This window comes from Capricornis sumatraensis, chromosome 20 (assembly GCF_032405125.1).
Source record: "Capricornis sumatraensis isolate serow.1 chromosome 20, serow.2, whole genome shotgun sequence".
NCBI lineage: Eukaryota > Metazoa > Chordata > Mammalia > Artiodactyla > Bovidae > Capricornis > Capricornis sumatraensis.
Window position 1 is genome coordinate 50,383,836 of NC_091088.1, and position 25,429 is coordinate 50,409,264.

The window sequence follows — 25,429 nt, forward strand, 5'->3', positions numbered from 1 at the left end:
ATTGGGCTTTCCAGGTGGCACAGTGGTAAAGAATCCGCCTGCCAGTGCAGTAGACATGGGTTTGATCCCTGGACTGGGAAGATCCCCTGGAGAAGGATATGGTAACCCCAGTATTATTGGCTGAGAAATCCCATGGACAGAGGAGCCTGGTGGGCTACAGTCCCTGGGTTGCAAAGAGTCAAACACCACTGAGCACACACAGAGAACACAGCATTGTCTTAGTGAATTCATTGTGATGTAGTTGGGATAAACAGGTTTGAAATTTTAACATGAATACTAAATCAGTATAGCATCTTTATAGAAGATAAATACAGAGGCTTATTTATGCACTCTTACTTGTCTTTCCTTCCCTCACTTTCACTGATTTTCTTTATATAACTCACCTTTGGTTTCTGCTGTTTCTCTTCTTTCACTCCTTTGCTGATTTTGATTATGCTTAAAATCCAGTGTGCTTAACTCTGATATGGATAGTGACAGTATTTTCTAAACTAGTGTCCATATGCCTATTTCCATTCCAATTTGAGCAGTTGAATGCCAGAATAATCTGAAGTATGTCTCCAGTCTGTTGTTCAACAGGTAACTTTAAGCATCTGCTGTGTGCCACACACTTAAACTACAGAAGCTTTAACAGTGACAGAGACAGAAAATAGGGTCCCAGCTCTTTGTAGGGGAGAGAACTCAGAGTCTAGAAGGGAAGTCAAACATTGAACAAGCAGTTTCGAGTTCAGGGTGTAATGAGATTAAGTTCAAATGTATTGGAACCCTGTAATAATAAGTAGACTTAACCCTCCCTGTTATTAAACATTATTATTGACTGGAATGAGGGTTCAGAAGAGGCTGTCCAGAGGAAATGGCATTTCAACTCCAGATTTCAAAAAATAAGGGTGGGGATGAGAATGCAGCATGTAGAAAGTCAGTCTCAGGTTGAAGAACTGAAATAATTCCCATTAAAAGGGAGAGTGGAAAGAGGACTGTAAAGGTAAGCTGAGACTCTATCTGGCAGGATTTTCTAGGTCATGGTAAGGATATTACACCAAGACAGTGGGAATCCATTGAAGGGTAGTCTGTAGGGTCAGTATAAGGTATAGGAAATATGCAGTGCACTCTTGTAGGACCTGGTGTTCCTCTTGTAACCAGCATGGGACAGTGCCTTCTGGAGTAATTGGAAGTAGAACCCATCTGCAGTCCCATTGGAGTGTGGATTATCCATTTTATACAGACTGAACTTTGTATAACATGAGAAACCAAGAATACTTGCCGGTTTCCTGCTGGGCAGCAGGTGAATAGTGGTGCCAGTCTCTGAGGTAGCTAGGGAGACAGGTGGGTGCATAGGGATCGGGGGAGTGTGGAAGGCAACAGACAGAGATTCCTCTGTGGAGCATGAGCGAGATGATGCATGGTTCTGTGGGTAATTAACCAGTTTAGAGATTTGGTTGAGTTAGGTTTATAGAAAGAGACAGAGTGTGAAGATCTTAGTATTTAATAGTTGAACAGAGAAGGCTGTGGAGCTGGTGTTTGGAAATCCATGCTAATTCCCCATTGCCTGGCAGGCTTTACAGCCAAGCACTAAGGTTCCTCTATAAAATGTCTCTAGCTAAATTTGTTACGCAAATCATACAGGACCCCTTATTTCCTTCCTTTTATACCCATGTCAGATGTTACCAACTCTGACCCTGTTCCTCAAGTAGAACAGAATAACTTAACAGTACTCAGAGCTGTGTGATTTTCACACTAAATTGTACTATTATTTGTATATTTGGCTGATTTTCCAAAGATTAAGGATGTTTGATAGATACTCAGTTGAGTATATTTTGACAAATAGTTCTAACTTTTAGCCATATCTAAATTCATATCTGATATATTCAAAAAATGTGTGGAATAAATCAACAATAGGAAATACAACTAAGGAAAATGTAAAACTATTAAAATCATCTGAAATTCTATCACATAGAAAGTGTGATTCGTGTGATCGTCTCAATCTATATGTGGTAATGTTTGGTTTTAGTTTTGAAATAGGAACTGTTTTGTGTGTTTGAGGTTCTTTGTGGGGGGTGGCAGGGGAGGCCATTTCAAAAGTGTTGCAGGCGTTCTTAATTTCTGTTTGAGCACTTTTAAAATGTGTATGCTTTATTGGCAAGTGCCCACAAACTTGAAGGTGTTGCTAACTGGCACCTCTAGGCTCACTTCTGTGGAGTTGGTGTGTGTTTACTCAGTCCCTTGAATGGCATGGTTGTGATTGCAGCTGATCTGGGGAGCCAATATGGGGAAGTGGTTTGAGAGGACGGGGTCCAGTCAGCACAGTTCAGAGCTCCCTTACTCTGCTTTTCTCAGCATCTCTGATTTTAACTGTTTCAAGTGTAAGCGTTGTGTGTAAAATTTCTTTTTACACAAAGATTTTAGGTGCACACCTTCCCCCCTGCCCTTCCCCCTTGAGAATTGTAATCTACTGTTATATAACATGTCCTCAAATCTTTAAATCAGATTTTATAATGTGAAGTCAGCAGGGTAATTTTGTTATATTTTTATCAGGATAGGGACAGTAGGGTTCATGGAATTTATCTTTCTTCCTTTCTGTCTTAGCTTTTTAAAGATGATATCAGGTATCTGTTGACGATGGACAAACTATGGCGGAAAAGGAAACCTCCAGTTCCATTGGATTGGGCTGAAGTGCAAAGTCAAGGTGAAGGGTACATTTTTTCTCTTTGGGATTCCTAAGTTGGAAATTCTCTCACCTGAAGTCTTTAAATAGCCTTGTTATTTCTTGGTATACAGTGGTATACACCCATGGTAAGAAATTCAAACAGTTCAGAAAAGTTTGAAGAAGCAAAATCACTGGACACCTCATCACCTGGAGAAATAATTACTACGAATGTTTTAAGAATGTCTTGGTGATAACTGCACATAGACACAGGCAGTTGTGTGGTCACTTTATGTAAATAGAATCATACTACTTACATACTCTGACTTGCTGTTTTCAGCCAGTATCTTTTAAGCTAGTCCCTTATCAGTTAACATTTAATTGTTTCATATTCTCCCTGATGTGAAGTGTTGTTCCTTAAACTTTGGGACATATTTGTAGCTTTAAGTGAGGAAAAACTAATGTAGTAGTGACTGCTTCCTTACCCCTCTCAACACATTGTGTCTCAACTTGTTTTGCATAGCAGTGTTTAGCATATTGGAATTTAAAAGGTCCCCGGGAGATTTAGGGTGTCAGTTTGAAGCGGTTTCCTGTAGTTATCTATAGTAACAAATACTTCCTTTTACAGCTCAATTCTAGTATTGCTGTGATAGCTTCCACTTATTGATACTATGTTCTAGGCATAATGCTTATTACCTTGCCTACATTGTATTCTTGAATCCTCCAGTAATCTGAAATTCTGAGACAGTCTCACACCTTTCCCACGTCAAATATTGACCATTTTCTTGCTTAATTTTTCATAATATTGACCAATTTCTTGCATATGTATGCATAATTGTGTCATAGTGATAATTACTTTAATGGAATTTGTTTCATATTATATAATTTTTTTATTGTCAGGCATTGAATGTTAAACTGAGTAGGGGAAAGATGTTAGGAGTAAATTTTCTAATACTTTTTTTCCAGGAGAAGAAACCAGTGCATCAGATCAACAAAATGAACCCCAGTTAGGTCTGAAAGACCAGCAGGTTCTAGATGTCAAGAGCTATGCGTGTCTTTTTTCAAAGAGCATTGAGACTTTGAGAGTTCATTTAGCAGAAAAGGGGGATGGAGCTGAGCTCATATGGGACAAGGTTTGTGTCAAAAATGTGTGGCAGTTACTTGTATATCAAATGTGTGTTTCAGTTCTTGAGCTATATCAGAATCTAGTAATGTTGGGATATTGTTTTTATTCTACCAGATTTTGAGGACATTGATTTTGTTTTGATGTGTTCACCTCTAATTACTACATTGAACTATGAATTTTCTATATGTGAATTTAAGCAATATCATAAAACCTCATTTTAAATTCTAATATGTTCATGGTTTGTAACTGTTGACTAGAGAAATAATGTGACTTTACTGGAGTAAAATATTTCTCTGACTTAAGAAAATAGCCTTAAGAGAGCTTCTTACGTAATAGAGATTTATTAATAGAAGTCATAATATCCTTTTGGAGACAACAGCTTATAGGCCTTATTTGGCCTTGAAAGTAATAAAATTGCCTTTCTATTGAAATAGTTAATAATGCTTTGAGTTCTGAGAGACTTATCTGTACAATAAGGATATGTAATTATTCTTACAAGTTAAAACAATATTTAATAGTATCTTGCAGTTAAATGTTACATTTTGGTATTTAGTGAATTAATTTTACTTTTTTAAAATTATACTCAATACTTTCTATGAGTATAAGTGATTAATCTGCTAAAGTTTGTTCAGATGTTGGTAAAGATTTGCCATTAATTTCAAAGTAAGGAGAAAAGTTTGATCAGTTTTAGAGAACTAAGATAACTTAGAGAAGGCAATGGCAACCCACTCCAGTATTCTTGCCTGGAGAATCCCTTGGACAGAGGAGTCTGGCGGGCTACAGTCCATGGTGTTGCAAAGAGTCGGACACAACTGAGCACATGATAGCTTTATATGTGCAGATTTTGAAATGGGGGTTGAATCAGACATCTGAAATAAGGCTGGTAAATTTAGATTTTGGAGAGTTGCTAACATTAGTCTTTAGGTTTTGTGTGCTGTAAGGGATCAGTATTAAAACCTTTTTTCATTGTATTTTTATAACTGGTTTAGGAGATTTTCATCTGTATACAGGGACTCAATGACAAAACTTGGGACTGCAGATTGTTACTCTCTTTGAGTAAAATCTGTAACTAATGGATGTGATAAGCCAGTTGCCTGGGGAAGTACCTGTTGGACCCTGTTTTGGGTACTCTTAAGTAATCATACTTATCCTCACCACAGCCTTTTAAGATGTTTATATAATTTTTCCCATTTAACACATTAAAGAATTTGGGGTCAGGGGGATTTATTTGCCTGTGGTTACTCAGCCAGCCAGATAAGTATGTGAAGAACCTACGTCCTATCAGTGCTTTTTCTTTCATACTTTGGTGTTTCTGCATTATGGGCTAGGATGGTTTTTCTCAGTTCAAAGAACGAAACTTTGCTGAAATTGAATTAGAGTAGGATATATGCTTAGGAATAATGGAAAACTTTCTTTGTCCTGCCACATCTGAAAAGAATCAGCCAATATAGGAGTGCAGTGCTTGTGAAGGGAGTTTGGAGAAACAAAGCAAAAAGAGGTAGTCTAGGTATTTCTGAGGCTTTAATGAAGTAGCTTTCTTAAACCAGTCTGTGTCTTCATCCCTGAGTTCTGTACTCGTCAGACAAGCTTATTATTGACTATATGGACCCAGGGAAGGTTTGCCACCATCAGTAAATAGAATTGGTGTTCTGATCTTCTACGCTTCGTCTCCAGTGCATTTGTGGACGCAGGAGTGAGTTCCTAAAACCTGTTGGCTCTTGGCAGGCCCCATGCCTGTATCCCTGGAGCTGATGATCCCAAGCAAGCACTTGCTCACTTCTCATCCAGACCAGCCTTTCCCTGGAGGGCATCTCTTGTTCTAGTTGACGTGTTAGAAACTTGTGAAAGAGCTGTTCTGAAAGCAGTACTAGCCAAATTAGTAAATTTGTGGGGAGACTTGTTAAGTTGTTTAAATTATTGACAGGATGACCCATCTGCAATGGATTTTGTCACCTCTGCTGCAAATCTCAGGATGCATATTTTCAGTATGAATATGAAAAGCAGATTCGATATCAAATGTAAGTTGTTTGTACTTCAGTTGTATCATCTAAATTCTAAGTTTATTCTTTTGTTTTTTTTTAACAGCTAATCTTTTTTTTTTTCTTCCAGCAATGGCAGGGAACATTATTCCTGCTATCGCTACTACTAATGCAGTGATTGCTGGATTGATAGTATTGGAAGGATTGAAGATTTTATCAGGAAAAATAGACCAGTGTAGAACAGTGAGTGTTTCTATTTGCAGTTTTAAAATTAAAACAATAACATTCGGTTTAAAGCAATGGAAAAGTAATTGTTCAAGTTACCTTGTGAGTTGCATGTTTAAATAAGCTTCCTGGAAGTTACAAAAAGGAAAACACATTTGCTTCTCTTATTTTTGTCTAAAATGGAAGCAGAAGCTAGTTTACTTCTAACATTTCTAGTTTTACTGAATTCTTAGAAGAACTCATTCTGTGGGTCCTTTGTATTAACTTTTTTTCATTGTTTTCCAATTCTAAGAGTACTTTGGTTTTAAAATTCTGTTTGGTCACTTTATAGTCCCCTGTTCTTCAGGTATTTTTGTCAGTCTCCCGGTTTACTTTAAACTTTATGTTATTGTGACTTTATGTTATATTTGGTTGTGTTAATGCCTGAAATCTTTATGGATGAGCTTATGTCATTTCTGTTAGATCTCTCTCAAAGTGTTTTGTTTGCTTATGTGATTTATATATGTGTGTATATATATATATATTTAAACAATTATATTTGTTAACACTGTATCTGTGGTAATTCTTTAAGGACCCACTGAAGGTGTATTTCTTCAAAGAGGATTTGTGTTTGTTTATATCTGGGTACCTGGGGTTCTACCAACCTGAGACCACTTTTACATTCTGTTTTAGCTTCTTAACCCACATGTATATTCAGACAGCAAATCTGCATGAACCCTATCTTACTGTAATGAATTATAAAGGAAGATATTCTTCCCTCACGAAGCACCAAGTTTGAGATAATTTTTCTTGCTATTTCTGCAGGGAAGAAATTTTTCTCCTCTTTGTTTATACTCCCCTTACTTGATGTGAACATCTCCTATCATGAGTTTCCTGCATTAGTAGTGGTTGGACTGGATGTATCTCTTAAGAGTAAAGCCACTTGAATATTCCCTTTGGATTCCTGCTTTCTTTCTGAATTGAATTTGCATGTCTGAAGATACTTTGCTTTCATACCACTGAGGATTTAAAAAAACTTCCTATAAATATTGGAGCCAATATTTTGCTATTGTTTTAGGTTGTCCTTTTTACAGTAATGTTGAAATAAGTTTACTTTCAGGAATGTCTTCTAAAAACAAAAGCAAAAAACCTAGTCTAGTCTATGATGGTATTCTTACTTTTCAGTGTCATTATTAATGCATTCTTAAAATACTTTAGGGTAAGGGAATGTAGAACCATAATGCCAGTCTGACATCTTGGTTCAGCTTTCTCTTTAAATTATTTTGGCTATCATGTTTTTAATTTCTAAGAACTATATTTTTTTATGTCTTATCTTTTTATAGTAGCCTGAACAAGTGTCTTACTTTGTCCTGTAACATTTTTCTTGTTTTTTTTACTTGCTCATCTCTGTTCCTCTCTTGGGCTAATGATATCCATATGTCTGGGCTTCCTTTGTTCCCATTTATAAATGAATATCAGGATAGGTTAATAGAAGTGTTAGCCTGAGTATTAGTAGTATTAGCAGATGTTTTTATTACTGTCGATTTCTCTTAGCGGAGTTACCCTCCCAGTGAAGCTCAAGGTCAACCATTGTCCCCTATTCCAGCCTTGGCAGTACAAGTGTATATGCCTAGTATTCATGGTGGGGAGAGGCTACAGGAGGCCTCTGCCTAGCACTTAATGCCTGTCAAGGGATTTACTTAAGTTGGGGGGAATCGATAGGGTTCTTCTTTAGAGATAATTCATCTTAACAGATACCATATTACATGGTAGTTCCACAGTAAGAATTTGTGTATTAGCGTCCAGTGTTCTCTTGAGAATTGTAACTTCAGTGCAGTTTGTTTTTTATTTCCCTTGGTTCATGTAATTTTTTTTTTTTTGGTTTGGATATTAGGAAAATGGTAATAGTGCCAGACATACATTATTTTTCCTTTAGTTATGTGAATGTTAATATCACAATCATCAGAAAATTAGAAAAGAAATGCAGCTCATTTGGTCCTTGTATCTGTGCAGACATTAATTAGAGAAATTAGTGCACTGGTCTTGTTAGAAATTGACTTAAAGTTGATAAGAATAACCACTAGGAAGGCACTCCAAACTGATTCAGTGATGATACCAGAAACAAGTATGATTAGGCGCTTATTCATGCTAAGTTAGTTTGCAGAATAGTCTAGTCTTCAGTACAATGAGATTTCAGTAAGCTCAGCCTTATTTACAAGGTGGCTAATTTGAAAAGGTTGGGAAAAAAGTCAGCCTTTTTTTAAGGTCTTGATTTTCCTTATCTTTTGCCTTCTGGAAGGGAGTATTTAAGTGAATATTCTATGGTATATAAATTATAACTCAGATTACTGATTTCTGCTGGGTTTTTTTTTTTTTTTGCCAAAGATTTTTTTGAATAAACAACCAAACCCAAGAAAGAAGCTTCTTGTGCCTTGTGCACTGGATGCTCCCAACCCTAACTGTTATGTATGTGCCAGCAAGCCAGAGGTGACTGTGCGGCTGAATGTTCATAAAGTGACTGTTCTCACCTTACAAGATAAGGTAAGTGCAGAGCCTGGTTCTCTTCCACAAGGTTACTGTTTGTAAGAAAAAAAACAAGTCCCCTTTTGCCTTTTACAGTGTACTGTGATAAACTAAAAGCCAAATAATTACCCTGAATACTGAGGTGTGTTCCTTTGCCATCTGTGTCCTGTTGACTTTTCTCTCTGTGGTTCCAGAATGTGTGTTTCACATCCCAGAGAGGAATGTGTGTATTTGGCTAGAATGTGGACCACAGGTGGCACATAGATAGGTAGCATAGTATCTTTACAAGCAAATTCTGTGTTCCTTGGGTTTCTAGTGATGGTGTATTAAGCTAGTCCCTGAGCACACCTGGATTCACCTGTAGAGCTTTGGTGTGAGAGATGGACGGTTAAGGTATGGTTTGGTCCTATAGCCTGGTCCTTCAGTTCCTCCTAGTATTTTTTTAATTAGGAAAGAGCAAGTGACCTGAATGGTGACACTTCTCAGTTTGGAAATCACTTCACATAGTTCCTCTGATTATGTACATTGTGATGTTTCGTGTTTCTGTGCCTCCCGACAAGGAGGAGTAGACTTCGTGGCCCTAAAGGCTGCTTGAGAATGAATGGCCTTTCTCCCAGAACTGGTTACATTGGACAGGTTAATTTGAACTTATGTTTTGGATGGAGAAGGAGCTGGACTTGATATGTTGGCCAGCAGAGGGTGGTTGCCCCGTGTTCTTTCTTAGGAAAGAAATGATTATAAGTGGTGTAATTGGATCTTTAGAGAGTTATCTGTTGTTTGGTTTTTTGATTTGCTTGTTTGTTTAGGATCAGATAAGATTTAATAGTATTTTCACTCCTGATCCATCTTGGAATTTGCGAAGGGGATATGGAACTTGGGAAGAGATGGAGCTTGGGAAGGGGAAAGCTATTTATCTGAGAATCAGATTGATGATAAGTTTTTCATCTATAAAACATCTTCCAATATTGAGTTGTAATAGAGACTAAGATAAAATATGTTAAGTGTCTAGCTTAGTACCTAATCTGCTGGGAAGGACAAAATACCAAGAGTCAGCCAAGAGTTCTTAGTCTCTATCTGGAGGAAGTGTTACCTGATCTTTATCAGTGGTCAAACATGGGATAGAATGTGCTGCTGCTGCTGCTAAGTTGCCTCAGTCGTGTCCAACTCTGTGCGACCCCATAGACGGCAGCCCACCCGGCTCCCCCGTCCCTGGGATTCTCCGGGCAAGAACAATGGAGTGGGTTGCCATTTCCTTCTCCAATGCATGAAAATAAAAAGTGAAAGTGAAGTTGCTCAGTCGTGTCCGACTCTTTGCGAGCCCATGGACTGCAGTCCACCAGGCTCCTCCATCCATGGGATTTTCCAGGCAAGAGTACTGGAGTTGGGTGCCATTGCCTTCTCCGGATAGAACGTGGGCATGAGGTAATTGGATGAATTCCAGTGGAAGGAGAGAATTAAGCGCCTTTATAAGAAGTCGAGGCTATTTGTGGTCTTTTAATTCCATATGTTAACATTTTGAAGTTTTTTCTTTATAGATTGTGAAAGAAAAATTTGCTATGGTAGCACCAGATGTCCAAATTGAAGATGGAAAAGGAACAATCCTAATATCTTCAGAAGAGGGAGAGACAGAAGGTATTATACATTGCCTTGTTCACTCACCCTCATTTGGATGGAGACTGCCTGAGTGAAGGGGTGCACATTAGTTTTTCCATTTACTGTAAACAGTACTGAGGGTCACACTGGTCAATCTGAATAGACTTCGAAGTTCCCATACCTCATCTGTCTTGTTGGAGAGTGTCAGGATTCTTTTTGGCTATAGTTCCTTGCCCAGAAATTTGGGGGTATTGGGTCATAAGTAATTGGAGGTTGTGCTTTGGCTGGGTAGTAGTCTGTTTTTTATTAAAAGTCTAGTTAAATATGTTTTCACCAAAAAGAAAAAATGACTAAACATCCTCCCATTAGTTCTAGCCAGCTGTTTTAAAGGCTAGGACCTTAAAATGGAAACTGGTCTAGAATCTCAGTGGCTTAAATATGACCCTTTTCCACAGAATACATGTGCTATTGAGGGTGAGAGAGCATTTATTCTAGTAGCCTTTGGAGTGCTGTATTACAGGCATAGTTATAGATATTTGTAATTCAAGGATAAGTAAGATAATAGTCCCTGGCTTAAAGTATTTCACAGCCTAGAAGGAGATGAGAGATTAGCAACAAGTAGATTTAGTGTCATCTAAGAAATACTATAGAGAGAAGGTGTACAAAGTTTGAATTAAGTTTTGTAAAGGGAAGGTTAACAGGGCAAGGGGGCATATCACAGGAGAGAGGATTCCTGGGCCAATTCTTGAAGAACTGAGAGGGGAGATTGCATTTGGGCAGAATGAACAGCATCTGCAAAGGCATGAACTTACAAAGCAATATAAAGGGCTTTAGGAATGAGCAGCTGTTTTGTTTCCTGGTAGGTGGGGTGCTGTGGGGTTGGCAGCAGTGATGCAACTTGAGGATTTTGTGTGTCATGTGTGTAGTGTATGGGTGTGTGTGTGTGTGTGTGTGTGTCCCCCCCCCCCCCCCGCCGATTTCCTGCTCCCTCTAGGGTTTAAGCAGGGGCGTAATGTGTAGTCTGCAGAAGATTAAGGCAAGGATGTGACAGTGGAGGTGGGGAGCCAGTTAGAAAAAAATTGAGGGAAGTGAGAGATTTTTACTAATGCAAAAGCAAATGACAGTTTTGAGATTTGCAGAGTCTGAATATAGAGTACAGGTGAGGAAGAGTAGCATTGTTAGGCTTAGACAGAACTGTTGCCAAGACTCTGGCTTCGGAAGTGATGCTAATTTACCCGGATAGAATTGCTCAGAGGCTATTTCCCTTTTGAACATGTTGGGCTGTGGAATTTGAGTGAAAGAGCTTGGCAATGGAAGTCTGGGTAGGAATTAACTGTTCTCCAGAGACATTCCAGGTAGACTGAAAAGGTATAAAAGAAGAAGAAAAAAAAGATAGTTGTGCTGTGCTTAGTTGCTCAGTCATGTCCGACTCTTTGTGACCCCATGGACTGTAGCTCACCATGCTCCTCTGTCCATGGATTCTTTAGGCAAGAATACTAGAGTGGGTTGCCCTACCCTCCTCCAGGGGATCTTCCCAACTCAGGAATCAAAGTGGGATCTCCTGGATTGCGGGTAGATTCTTCACCAGCTGAGCTGCCAGAGAATCCATTGGATTATGTAGAAAACAACATAAATTTTAAAATTACAAGAAAAATCTAAGAATTTAAAATACATTTTACTTTGTATGTGCCAGGCACTGTGGCTATACAGATTCTATACAGTCCGTAGGCAAGAGCAAATTCTCAGTAAAGCAGACTGACTATTGTGAGGAGAGAGTGTAAATTGGGAGCTAAATGAGGAGGCAGTTTTGTAAATGAAATGTGAGCATTTGAACATGCAGGAGAGAAAGGATGGTTAAAGACAGGAAGGCCCTAGAATAGGCAGGAGGAGATGGTAACACCAAAAGTTTTATTGTAGAGTTTGTTCTTCACTGGAATATTTATAATCCATGAGGCAAAGGCTTACTGAGTGCTAGTGGGCGCTTGGCATCGTGTGCTACATCCTGGGGCTGTTCAGATTTAGCAGAAATGACATGGAAGAGAGGATTGAGTTGGAGTGATTAGCTTTTGGGGACCTCTCTGGCTGTCCATTGAGAAATGCAGAAAATTTATGTTGAAAAAATTATTGAAATAAAGTTTACAGTTCAATAACTGAATTGTAAAATTGGCTGATGGTTGATATTGTGGGTAGCCTTTTTAGAAATAGTATGTTTTGAACAATTCTAAAAGTTGTCGTTGACTGCTGTAGGATTCCATATTAATTTGGTTTCAAAGGGAGAAGTTTCTCAGAACTTCTCAGTTTAGTTTCCTTGTTTTGGTAGTTGAGTTTTCGGGGCTGAGTTCCTAAGTGCCTGAAATTTTAGTGAACTAGATTACTAGGGCCATCACACCCAAACACACAGACAAGTGACTTAACACATTTTATCCTGGTTCCAGAGGCTAGAAGTCTTAAGATGCAAGGGTCTAGCAAGAGTGTTGGAGGGGTGGTTGATGGGTTTGGTTTCTCCTGAGGCCCCTCTCCTTGGCTTCTTCTAAGGATACCAATTAGATTGGATTAGGGTCCACCCCAACAGCCTCATTTTAATTTAACGCCTCTTTAAAAAAAATATTGTCTCCAAGTACAGTCACATTCTGAGACATTTCAGCATGTGAATTTTGGGGAGATACAATTCAGCTTATAGCAGGGGATTTATCTTGTAAAAACTAAGGTTGACTGCTTCATGGAGATATAACTAAAGCATCTAAATTTCTTTAAAACAATTTTTAGCTAATAATCACAAGAAATTGTCAGAATTTGGAATTAGAAATGGGAGCCGACTTCAAGCAGATGACTTCCTTCAGGACTACACTTTATTGATCAACATCCTTCATAGGTAGGAACTGTTAATATTTTAAGTGCAAGAAGTTATTTGAATATATAAACTTAAAGTGGAGAGAAAATGTTTTCTTACCCTTAAATCCTACTGTTCATTTGAAGCTGCACCATACATATGCTCAAGTTGGCCATTAAGTTCCCTGAGGTTTGACCTACAGAAAAATCTGAGAATCCAGAAAGAAATGTTTGAGGGTAACTCATCAGTGGTAGCTGATCAGAAAGACCTAGAGAGGGTAGAAATTATAATCAGGGGTACATTCCTTTTCATAGTTGAACTGGAACAAAAAATTTTAATTGTTAGAGATTCATTTGGAAGGAAGAAATATCTCTCCCGTAAAACAAATATTTCTTTGTGATCTGGAAGAGTAACAAGAGAGCATTAAATATTACCATATACAGATCCCTGAGTCACATTTTTTTTTTCTCTTTATTTTATATCCTGCCCACTTTATTTGAAAAAGTATCCATACTGTTTGCATTACAGGATATTTGTACATGTGTAGCACAGCTTAAATACAGATGGTTCTCCATTTGGTGTGGTTATCTGTTGAATAAGGTTGGTTCATGCTCATTGATACCTCTAAGCTGCACCCTGGCTCATTTCTTCAGGTTATATCTAACTATATAGATATTTTTGCCAGTGTTGCCATCTATCCCCAAATATACAGAACTTGTATAATTGTTCAAGAGTATTACAGTATATATACTTAGTTTATAAAAAGCAGGAAAGGACAGGAAGAACTGAATGTGGGTTATTAATAATAGTATAAAATGAGACAGGTGAGTCAGAGATAGGTCTTGCTGGGGGTGATCTCTGGCCTCAGTTACACACTAGTTGGATGTCAGTGGTGTGCTTGTGTTCAGTTGTGGAAGGACATGTACAATGAAATGGAAATACATCAGTTGGTGTCTAAAAGAGGAGGCATAATTAGGGTCTTTTTTATCATATCTTTTAGCTCCCTGGGAACAGAACCCCCCTTATAACATGTAAGTCTTTTGTTTGACTTCCATGTGTTAAATTTTTGTACATGTTTTTGGGAACTCATTACAAAAGCAGGGTGCTGCCTGTGAAGATGGAGGGAAAACCAAGAAGCTGTGTAACTCTGCCCCCAAACACTCATCAGAAGAGTGTGTATAGAATCTTTTCATATAGCTGAAGAAAGAATGCCTAAGAATTACACCAGGCCTCACAATTTTTGACTCAAGTTTTCTGCTTTAGGTATAAAAGTTAAAAATTTTTTCCCTGAATTGAAAGGACAGTGTTATTGACCATTTGAATTGAGCTTCGAATACATAAAAACCTATTATGTGTCTTTTTTTAACTCTTTGAAAATCAGAAGCCAAATAAAAGGTGTGTATGTAGTATATGCCTTTCGAGGTTTGAGGACAATTTCTCTTTGTTGTGCCTTTTCTTTTGTAAGTAGTCATAGCAGTGGTTCAGTGTTACAGTATGCTATTCTCCTTACAGTGAAGACCTAGGAAAGGATGTTGAATTTGAAGTTGTTGGTGATGCTCCAGAAAAAGTGGGGCCCAAGCAAGCTGAAGATGCTGCCAAAAGCATAACCAATGGCAGCGATGATGGAGCTCAGCCTTCCACATCCACAGGTGAGTCACAGCCCCAGCCAGCAGTCACCCACCAAGCAGGACGGTTTACAACAAACTGATTGTCTTATGAACGTTGACCATAAAATAGAACTACTCACAGGACTACTAGAGGTGTGTGTTGGTTCGGCATTGTTTTAATGGAACTTTGAATGTATAACCCATGAAGATATTTAAGACTGGGTAAAATTTTTATAGAAAATACATAGATTTTATTGTTTTTACAACTGGAAATGTCAGTTTACTAGTGCGTAAAGATAGTTCATTCTCAGTACTACTACTTTGGGATTTTATATGCATGTTTTGGGGGACAGTGAATCAGTGCATCTGACTATTTTGAATGAACAGGTGCTTGGTAAGTACAGCATTTCAGTTTTCTCAGAACCAGTGACTTTGGTAGAGTGTGTCAGAAGCTCTGTTTCCTGGGTTTTCAGTGTTGGTGCTTTACTGTACTCCAGTGTGAATGTACGCTACCTGCACCACCCGCCCCCCAAACACACACGCACACCTCTTCGTTCTTTAGTGTCAGGAAACTAAAAGTTACTCATTTGTTCCTTCTCTATTTTCATTTCTTTGACCCTGTGTCTTTGGTATTCTTTGGAATATTGGTGTTTCTTTGGTTCTGATATTCTCTGAGCGTTGTGAAAATAAATTTAGTGATCGTCTAGAGCAAGGTTGCCCAACCTCTGGGCCATCAGCCAGTATCCTGTTAGATTAGCGGTGGCATTAGATTCGAAATAAAGTGCACAACAAATGTAATGCACTTCAGTCATCACCAAACCATCACCCCACCCTCAATCCATGGAAAAATTGTCTTCCATGAGGTTGGTTCCTGGTGCCAAAAAGGTTGAGGTCCAGACTGCTGGTCTAGAGTGGGCCATGACCCTTCACCCCTGCCCCCCCCACCCCCGAAAAATACAAAGGTTCATCATCCTATTTTGAGTAAAGGACTGGTAGTTTTCAAAAATCATAATTTGCAGCGTGCATTTATTTTCCACCATGTGGGCAGGTTTTTGGAGATTAGCAGTAAGGTAGGTACTGTGCCTTTGACTTGGTGGAATGTCGGGGGTGGGTGACACAATTCCAGCCATAGTGTAAGTTAAGCGCATGCACTGTAGAGCCCCCCTTCGTGGGTTTGAATCGATCCCGTCCTCTGCTGCTACTATGTGACCTTGGGCAAGTCTCTGTACCTCCGTTTCCTCTTCTGGAAAATGGATAATAATGTTATCTTCTTTATAGGGTGGTTGTGATGATTAAATGAGTTGTATATGCAAAGTGCTCAGAACAGTTCCTGGCACATTGTAAGTGCTATGTATATGTTGTTATTGTTGTTGTTTATTATTATTATCACTGCTACAAATATTAGGATATGCACCCTCCCCTTTTCTGTTGGAGAAATAGAAACAAGGAACTGTAACAGTTCCTCTGAATTATATAATGCTTGTTAAAATTTTTTGTTTTGATTAGGAAAGAAATAGGTGCTTGTAACAGAAAACAGTGAAACAGTACAGAAATATGTAATGTGTAAAGGTTCTCTAAGGGTAGGCATTCGGAAGTTTGATGTGTGTTAGAAGAGTTAGTTTTTCATGTACATAAAATTGTAGTGAGCTTCTAGTTGCCCCCCACTTTTAACCATTTCTTTTCCCTTTTTTTCTGAAATAAGCACAAGAGCAAGATGATGTGCTCATAGTTGATTCGGATGAAGAAGGTCCCTCAAATAATGCTGATATCAGTGAAGAAGAAAGAAGTCGCAAGAGGAAGCTAGATGAGAAAGAGAGTGTCAGTGCGAAAAGGTCACGCATAGAGCAGGCAGAGGAGCTTGATGAGGTTATAGCATTAGATTGAACAGAAATGCCTCTGAACGGAACCTCTTATACTCCATTAAGGCCTTCTGGGCAGAACCAGGTTATTTGTTACGTCCTTTGTTCCAAAGGGAAAAAATAGACACCAGTGACTTGAAGATGATTCTGCTCTCTTTGAAAGCATTCATTTTGCTAGAACTATTAGAAACATTGCAGTATGCTGTATTGAAAGTAGGAATATAGTTTTAAAACCCTTTGAACAAAGTATGTGCAGGTCCATGAGATGAAACAACACAATGCATGTTGCCTTTTTAATGTAAATACCCTTAGGTATCATTTGACAGTTTTAAAATATTGTGGTTTAGTAAAGTTGATACCTGGTTATAAATATTATGCTTTATTTTTGGTTAGAAGAAGAATTATTTTTAGCCTAGATCTAACCATTTTCATACTCTTAACTGACTGAAACAGATTCAAAGAAGTATCAAGTGCTATGCATTGAAACTTGTTTTTAAATGTTAACTGGCACTATGTATATTAATGTAAAACAGTTGTTAATTTACTCAAGTTTTCAGCTTGTACTGCCTGGTATGTCTGTGTAAGAAGCCAATTTTTGTGTATTGTTACAGTTTCAGGTTATTTATATTTGATGTTTTGTAAAACTCAAATACAACTATACTGTACTTATGGACCAAATAAATGACATCTGCATACTTGTTATACATGCCTGCACAGTTCATGTTTCTGCTGCCTTACTGGGTTTGTACATTGTATTTGCTGCAGGCATACTATTTTGTTTCCTTTTAGAAAATTAACTCAGAAATGGACATAGATGAGTACTGTTTACCACAGATGAGTACTTTTTAAAAGACAGTTTTTAAAGGCATGTTGCTTTTTAAATGATTGTAAACTGTTGGCCTTCTGTTGAGAACATTCAAGTGATCTTTGCTCAGCCCCAGTAACTTGGAGTCATGGATTTGAGATTTTACATGGCAAGTCTCCTCCACTCTGGGTGTCCCCAGGTCATCCAGGGCCCTTCTTGCATGTACTCTTCCGGGCCCAACTCTGACCAGCACATGTGGCCAGGCCAGTCCGACGGATCAGCTCTCATATCTCCTGAACCTCCCAACGCCTTGGCCCCTAGGCTGCTCTCCTGCAGATGTGCCTGGAGTTTTCAGATAACAGAAACCCATGAAGCTGTTGTCCCTGTTCTGTACCTCTGCCTTGGTGTTTTTGGCCACTGTCAATGAAATTTCAACTTGGTAATTCATTATGTTGTTTGCCGTTGTATAATTCTTACTCTGCCATCCAGCTTACGAAGGTTTCATTTTCCTCCAGAAAAAAAATTTTTTTTGAAATTATAGAACTGTGTTACAGATAAAAATGGAATATCCTGAAATACCCTCTCAGAAGCAAATTTTGGTTAACTGGTTGGTCACTGATGGTCATCTCCTGTTTTGAAATTTTGAAATCTGAAGAGTTGTCAAGAAAATCTGAATTTTGGAAGTCTCTCCATTCCTTTAAACCTCATCCATCCTGCATTTTTCAACACAGTTACCAACAGTGTATTTCTAGCATTTTGTTTATGTTCTATTTTCTTTCTTTTGTGAATGTATAGTGGTATTAAATGCCAGTGTGATTTGTAGAGATGTGTTTCTCTCTTGGCAGACCAGCAGTTTTCAGTTTTGCAACAACTCTGTTATTACTTTTCCAGCAGTTTCTGTTTTTATAAAATCTGGGTTTACCAGCAAAGCAGGCCTGACCGTAGTGGTCTTGTTTAACTAGACTAAGATCCAAACTGCTACTCTGTCCCTGGAGTGTGGAGGTACTTTAGATCTGGCCTTTGTATTCATGGTTTTCCCACGTGAGTTTTCTCAGTTTATGGAGCCGGAAGCAGGCTCGACAAGCATGTTTCCCGAGCAGCTCCATCCTGAAACAGTCTGACAAACCATATTCCAGCCTCACTGGGAGCAGTCCAGTGACTCAAGTTTACCTAGAGAGTCCATTGTCCCAAAGATCATGCTGCGTACTTGGCAGGTACCATGAAAGGATTTGATGTTTTAATGAGAGCCTGAACCATTAACAGAATAACTGATCAGGCCAAGATCATCTGTGGATGCAAAACCTAAAAGGCTACTAAGGAACAGAATCTTTGTGGAGTGCTCAAATGTTGCTATATAAACTTGCAAAAGTGAAAAGCTCTCTGTCTTGACAATAGACTGATCTATCATCATTGTAATCAAGTGATCAAACCTGGCATCACTAATGGGACAGCCTGGTATGTGCTTCCTGATAGGAGATGATGATTTGAAGGATCCAACATCTAGGCCCCTCACCACAAAAAGGTAACTTGAATTTAGCATCTAGAGACTTCCAAATAACAGGAAGCAGAGGGAGTAGAGAAAAGTTAAACATTAAGGGGAAATAATTGGATGAATATAGAATGTGTGACATTCTAGAGCTCAAGTGTAAAATAAATGATTCTTGTGACAATTGGAAACTTGAAAATGGAACAAATTGAGTGATAATGGAATTATTTTCTTAGCTATGGTATTGTTCTTATAGTTATGTAGGCCATTGTCCTTATTCTTGAGAGAGATTAGAGATGAAGCTCACAATACCTACAACTTCCAAATGGCTCAGCAAAATAAAAAATACAGGAAGAAAAACCAAATTAACATTGGATCTCAATGGAGCCTATATATATTGTTTATTGTGCCATCTAACTTTTCTCTGAGAACTTTAATAATAAAAGTGGAGATATATTTTGTATTTTCCTTTAGTGCCTCTGTGACTTTTTCAAGTTTTGTACTGAATATATATCCTATGATTGGAATCAGAAAAGTAATAAAGATTATTAAAAATGCCAGTTGGAATGAGAAAGTGTTACAGCAATTCCTGGGTTGGCATTGATGAAATCAGCTTTACTCATCCTTATTGCTAGGCTGTGACTTAGGAAGAAGTCTCTCTCATTTGATTTTCTAGGGAAGTCAAGAGAACCAGTTGCTTCCAGTAGGTTAGTGGTCCACTGGGAAGCTGCCAGAACACACTTGGTTCGTGATCGATGTTCCTGAAACTCACCTGTTGGTGGCACATATGTCTGAAGTGGACTTGCTCTATGACCCAGTTCAGTCAGCCATCCAGCCATCTCATCCTCTGTTGTGCCCTTCTGCCTTCAGTCTTTCCCAGCATCAAGATCTTTTTCAATGAGTCAGTTCTTCCCCATCAGGTGGCCAAAGTATTGGAGTTTCAGCTTCGGCATCAGTCCTTCCGATGAATATTCAGGGTTGATTTCCTTTAGGATTGACTGTTTGACCTTGCTGTCCAAGGAACTCTCAAGAGTCTTCTCCAACACCAGAGTTCAAAAGCATCAATTCTTTTGGTGCTCGACTTTCTTTATAGTCCCAACTCTCACATCCATACACGATTATTGGAAAAACCATAGCTTTGACCAGATGGGCCTTTGTTGGCAAAGTAATATCTCTGCTTTTTAATATGCTGTCTACGTTGATCATAGCTTTTCTTCCAAGGAGCAAGCGTCTTTTAATTTCATGGCTGCAGTCACCATCTGCAGTGATTTTGGGGTCCAAAATAATAAAGTCTGTCACTGTTTCCATTGTTTTTCCCCATCATTGTTCCCATTGTTTCCTATGACCCAGGAACATGGGCTTACACCTCTTGTAATAAACAAAAAGCAAATCTTAAAAACCCAGAAAAATCAGGGAAGAAGAAATGTTGGCACGTGTTTCTAGTCATTGTGGCTTGCAGATGTGAAGATCTCCCGTTTCCTTCGTAAAGTAGTGTAGCTAAGGACCAGAATCCATTTGACTGTCTTGCAAGATATATTTAGCAAAGTATTTTTATAGACCCTTTCATGCTGGGAATACATTATTTGTATTCTGCATACAGAAGGGACTTCTTTTGTTTTTCCTGCATGTAATTTAAGTTCTAGCCAAAAATTTGAGAAATGTTTGAACTGCTTCACTAAGCAACTGGGTTGAACTACAGGTTTCTGAGGCTACTGTGCACTTGCTTATATTTCTGAAGACAGTTATTAACTGGTAACATTTTTTGGAAGTTCTGCTAAATGTATCTCATAAAAGTTTTTTTTTTTTTTGTCAACACCATGCAGCTTATGGCATCTTAGTTCCCCAACCATAGACTGAACCCAGACCCTCAGCAGTTAAAGCTCAGAGTCCTCACCATTGGACTGCCACGGAATTCCCTATAACAGTTTTAAAAACTTTTAAATATTGCAACAAATGGTAACTTACTACATACGGAAAGACTGAGGAAAGTATATCAATATTAGAATATATAATGCTCCAAGAAGTTCCTCAGGATTTACTTTAGAAGAGTTCTTTCTCAGATCAGTTTCAGAAGATGTAGGCATTGTGCACACCATCATTCATTTTATAAACATACTGTTGTTCAGTCACTCAGTTGTTTCCAACTCTTTGCGACCCCATGGACTGCATCACGCCAGGCTTCCTTGTCCCTCACCAGCTCCTGGAGCTTGCTCAAACTCATGTCCATTGAGTCAGTGATGCCATCCAACCATCTTGTCCTCTGCTGTCCCCTTCTGCCTTCAGACTTTCCCAGCATCAGGGTCTTTTACAATGAGTCTGCTCTTCGCATCAGGTGGCCAAAGTATTGGAGCTTCAGATAGTAAATGTATTGCATCCCTACTTGGCACTATGCTTCATTTGGAAAACCTTGCCAAGTTTGACAGTCTGATAGAAGTCTTTGAAAGTCGAAAGACACTAAGTGCTGGTGTACACAGAAACGTAACTTCTTACTGTAGCAATAGGTAGGTAGTGGGAGGAGGATCTGAGAACCCACATCCTCAGTTGCCAAGCTTTCCAGTTGGTCCTGGCAGCAGCTTCTAGCAGTACTGCAAGTCATCAACACCAACCTCTTGCTTAATGTGATTCCAAAAGCTGTAGCATCCCCAAATAGCTCCTCCCCATGGAGCTGCAGACTGACTAGGGTTTTTGCCCTGTGAAGTTAATGCATACATTGCCATTCCTGAATGCAGGATAAGGTCCCAACCCTAATTCTTTGAAACTTCTGTGCCCCTGCTGCTGCTGCTAAGTTGCTTCAGTCGTGTCCGACTCTGTTGGACCCCACAGATGGCAGCCCACCTGCCTCCCCTGTCCCTGGGGTTTTCCAGGCAAGAACACTGGAGTGGGTTGCCATTTCCTTCTCCAAGGCATGAAAGTGAAAAGTGAAAGTGAAGTCGCTCAGTCATGTCCGACTCTTTGAGACCCCATGGACTGCAGCCTACCAGGCTCCTCCGTCCATGGGATTTTCCAGGCAAGAGTACTGAAGTGGGATGCCATTGCCTTCCCCGTCTGTGCCCCTAGAGAGGCCTAAGGGGTGTCTAGGACCAAGGGAAGTTGGTAGACTCAATCTGGTAGGAAGAGTTGGACCTCAGAAAATGGATGGAAAAATCCCTTTGGGCACAACTCCCAGTGCACAGCCTTCACAGTGGCTTAAGCAGAACATGCATGTTGGGTCTAGTGCAGTGTTTTGATGGGGTTGGCACACAGGTGCTGAGCTGGGAAGGGTCCATATGTGGTTTAGGTGAAAGATTCTGCTCTCCCCAGGAAAACTTATAAAGGTAGAGAAATGTGGATCTCAGCGATTCTTAGATGTGGTATTTGATTGCATGCCATCCCCTTCCCTGGTAACCCAAGTTACTTAGTCCACATTTGATTGACATCTGAGTGTGTCCCAAGACTGAGAAAACCCCTGAATTGTGATCATAATTGTGCCGTTCTTAGTCACTCAGTTGTGTCTGACTCTTTGTGACCCCGTGGACTGTAGCCTGCCAGGCTCCTCTGTTCATGGGGATTCTCTAGGCAAGAATACTGGAGTGGGTTGCCATTTCCTTCTCCAGGGGATCTTCCCAACCCAGGGACTGAACCAAGTCTCCCGCATTGCACAAGGATTCTTTACCATCTGAGCCACCAGGGATGCCCTTGGGGTCCAGAAAATACACTACAGACAGATAAGGGGGTCTTATGGAAGCTAGACTACAAGGAGAGACAATGGGATCTGTTTAAAAAAAAAAAAAATCACTGTTAGTGTAGACAGTGTGGATAGGATCAGCCTTAGAAAAAAAGATGGTGGCTCAGGATTTGGTGTGAGACTAGATTGAACATGCCCTGTTCTAGCCTTCTGAGTGTTGGTTTGTCTCAACAGAAGATCCTAGTTGAAACAATGATAGAATCAGAGAACTGGCAGTTCTATTGTGAAACTTTTCCAACAGTGGGATGCAGGCAGTAGTCATTGGAGCCAGCTCTATTCTAGCTTTCAAGAGCTGATTATACCCATTTCTTTCCAACTCTGTTTAATAACACCATATTTGCAGTTTAAAGTTGATCATGGGGGTACTTCCCTCATGGTCCAGTGGTTAAGAATCTGCCTTACAAGGCAGGAGACACAGGTTTGATCCCTGGTCAGGAAACAAAGATCCTACATGCCACAGGGCAACCAACTCACGATGCAGCCAAAAATAAATATTTTAAAAAATAAAATTGACCCTAGTGAAGGACTTCCCTAGTGGTCTAGTGGACTCCTCACTTATACTGCAGAGGATGGGGGTTAGAACCCTGGTTGGCAAATTAGAGCCCACATCCTGTGCAGTGCAGTGAAAAGAAATTTTTTTAATAAAAACATAAAATTGACCATGGTGTTATTGGCAAATGCTATAAATCAGGGGCCCTTCACTTCTCAGGCAGAAAGAGCCAGCTAACAGATCAGACACACCTTTAGTGAGGAAAGGAAGATGGGGTCTGGGACGCATTCAGTTAATGTATAAAGGAGAGCATACAATTTCAAATTCTACTTTGTATCCACTTCGTGGAATGATGGTAGGATTCCCCACTGCATTAAATATTTTAAAGGTATTTAAAATAATTAATGAGTTTCCCACTTCGTGGAAGTACTTTAATGTTGAACAGTGAATATTTATTTAAACAGGTTCTGGTTGACTTTATTAAAGAATAATTTAGTGTGATTTACTTTTCACCAGTCTGTTTGGGTATGTTTCTAAACAGGGTCACTTAGAATAATGATAGCCAGTGTTGGAACTCTGTAATATTTTCTACCCGTTCTGCTCAATTCAATATTATTGCCACTGCAGTAGTGATGGACACAAATTTTGGCCAACAGGTGTAGATCTCTATTTCAGATTTCCTCAGGGCTGGGACATTGTGGAGGCTATCTGGTTTTGTTCTGCCGTGTCTGATCATTTTCAGAGTTGGCGTGTACCCCAGCAGTACTTTCCACTTTTCATAATGATTAGGAGCCTAGAGTGGACTGACTCCAGCAACTTTTTCATCTTTGCTGCCACCAGCTTCCTGTCTTAGATGTGGGATGTCCCCCAGCCAAGAACAGCTGCCAAGCCACGACTGCCAGAAAGCAAACATATTTTAGGTTGCTTCTGTTCCAGTGTGTTGGTCGTTATTGTCATCTATCTATTTGAGTAAGAAAGCCCTTTAGGTGACCCTGGACGCCAATATATTATTTAAATATTGAAAGCTCTAAGTGGGCAGATAAGGGTGGAACTTAAGTTACATTGGAGGGCAGAGAGCTCCCTCTGAGCTCCAAAGGCTGGAGATTCTAGGATTGTATAGATTACATAAATAATGTGATAAACAGTTGTGCCTACACTGTCATCTGCGATGGGATTACTTCCCCGGAATAGATTCTTGGAGCATTACTGCTTTCAAGAATGTTTTTGTTTGTGAGGATGTTAACACCAAACTGCTCTTTCTGACAGGAGGTACCCAGCTTACACTCATTACCAGTAAAATACACACGTTTCCCCACAGTCTTGCCAATATTTCCATTTTTAGGTGGTAGATAATGTGATCAGTGGAATAGGATACCTTATTGTTGACAATTTATTTTCTTTTCGCGGAGTGGAAGATCATTTTTCACCAGGAGGCGCCTCTGGATTTTTTGCTCCCCACAAAGGGCTTGCCCCCACCTGTGCCTCCTTGCCACCCAGTAGGGGCTGGAATTCTCCCAGCTCTGAAAGGTGGAAGCAGGGAGGAGTAGCTGGGTCAGACATTGCTCCCCTCCCAGCTGAGAATGCGCCACAGCCCGCTCCTCAGCAACGTTGAGGCCAGACGCCCTGGTCAGCCTGCGCCCAGACCTTTCCCTACCCAGGCTCCCTGTTCCCTGAGGCACTGTAGTTGCCTTCCTTGAATTCTCTGAGGAATGAAGTGCCTGGAAGTAAGAGAACTCTTTCACTCAAGGTTGTTTTCTGGGATCCATCAGGTCCTGACAGATAATGGTTTGCTTTTCTTCCCTACAAGCTGTTTCAAATGTGTGACAAGGACTTTGTAGCTTGTGTTTTGGGGGACAAAGCCCTAGTCATCTCTCCTTCCCCTCCCCCACCTTCGCCCCCCCCCACTTCCCCCCAAAGGCCCCATCTGGTCCCAGGATGTGCTTTCAGAAGTAGCATCTCCTTGGTGTCTCACCTAAGCTCCTGTGGGCAGGTGTTGGAGAAACGAAGAGTCTTCACACCCCTTGGTGACTGAACCTTGGGTCACACCTGAGGCTTCCCCGCCCACTGGCTTAGCCTGATGCCTGTTTCCGGCCTCGTCTGGCCTTAGGCGCTTGTGCCCAGTGACCAGATTTGGAGACCAGTCTCCATCCAGCCGCAACTCCTAGTACAAGGCGCCTTCCTAACAAAGCAGGTGGGGACACCCGGAACCAGTGCGCAGCCGCATGGCCCTGGGAGGGGCTGGGGTCTCGGGGTCAAGTCAGGCAAGATGCTGTGGGCGCAAATGTCAGAGACGCGCAGTGGTCCCCAGTGTCCTGGGGTGGGCGGTTGCAGTGCTTCTGCCTAAGGCCAAACTTGTCCGGCCCAGCGCTTGAAACCGTGGCGGCGCAGAAAAGTAAGATGGGGGAGGATGTGGGAAACGTCTGTCAACTGCTCATATTTCTCTGGCCTGGACTGGGGGAGCCGCCTCTTGCTCAGCCCGCTGGAATACGGGACCTTTCCAGCGGCCCGACGGTCGGGGCGCACGACGGAGGCCGGGCCCTCACCGCGGCGCCACACACAGTTGGC

The 25,429-nt window shown here is 40.2% G+C and overlaps 1 protein-coding gene and 1 pseudogene across 1 annotated transcript in view; one reads left to right on the forward strand and one right to left on the reverse strand.

The window, feature by feature from the left end:
* The window catches only part of UBA2 (ubiquitin like modifier activating enzyme 2), a 31,003-nt gene extending 11,894 nt beyond the window's left edge, over positions 1-19,109 (forward strand). Inside the window, exons 9-17 of the mRNA XM_068991824.1 lie at positions 2,581-2,680; positions 3,605-3,771; positions 5,689-5,782; positions 5,874-5,986; positions 8,333-8,488; positions 10,006-10,102; positions 12,830-12,935; positions 14,406-14,542; positions 16,203-19,109. Of these exons, the coding sequence (XP_068847925.1) occupies positions 2,581-2,680; positions 3,605-3,771; positions 5,689-5,782; positions 5,874-5,986; positions 8,333-8,488; positions 10,006-10,102; positions 12,830-12,935; positions 14,406-14,542; positions 16,203-16,384 (1,152 nt within the window). The 3' untranslated portion in view covers positions 16,385-19,109. The remainder of the gene's footprint in view (positions 1-2,580; positions 2,681-3,604; positions 3,772-5,688; positions 5,783-5,873; positions 5,987-8,332; positions 8,489-10,005; positions 10,103-12,829; positions 12,936-14,405; positions 14,543-16,202) is intronic.
* A 4,257-nt stretch (positions 19,110-23,366) lies between these two features.
* On the reverse strand, positions 23,367-23,689 carry LOC138096776 (large ribosomal subunit protein eL30 pseudogene; annotated as a pseudogene).
* Positions 23,690-25,429: the final 1,740 nt, after the last annotated feature.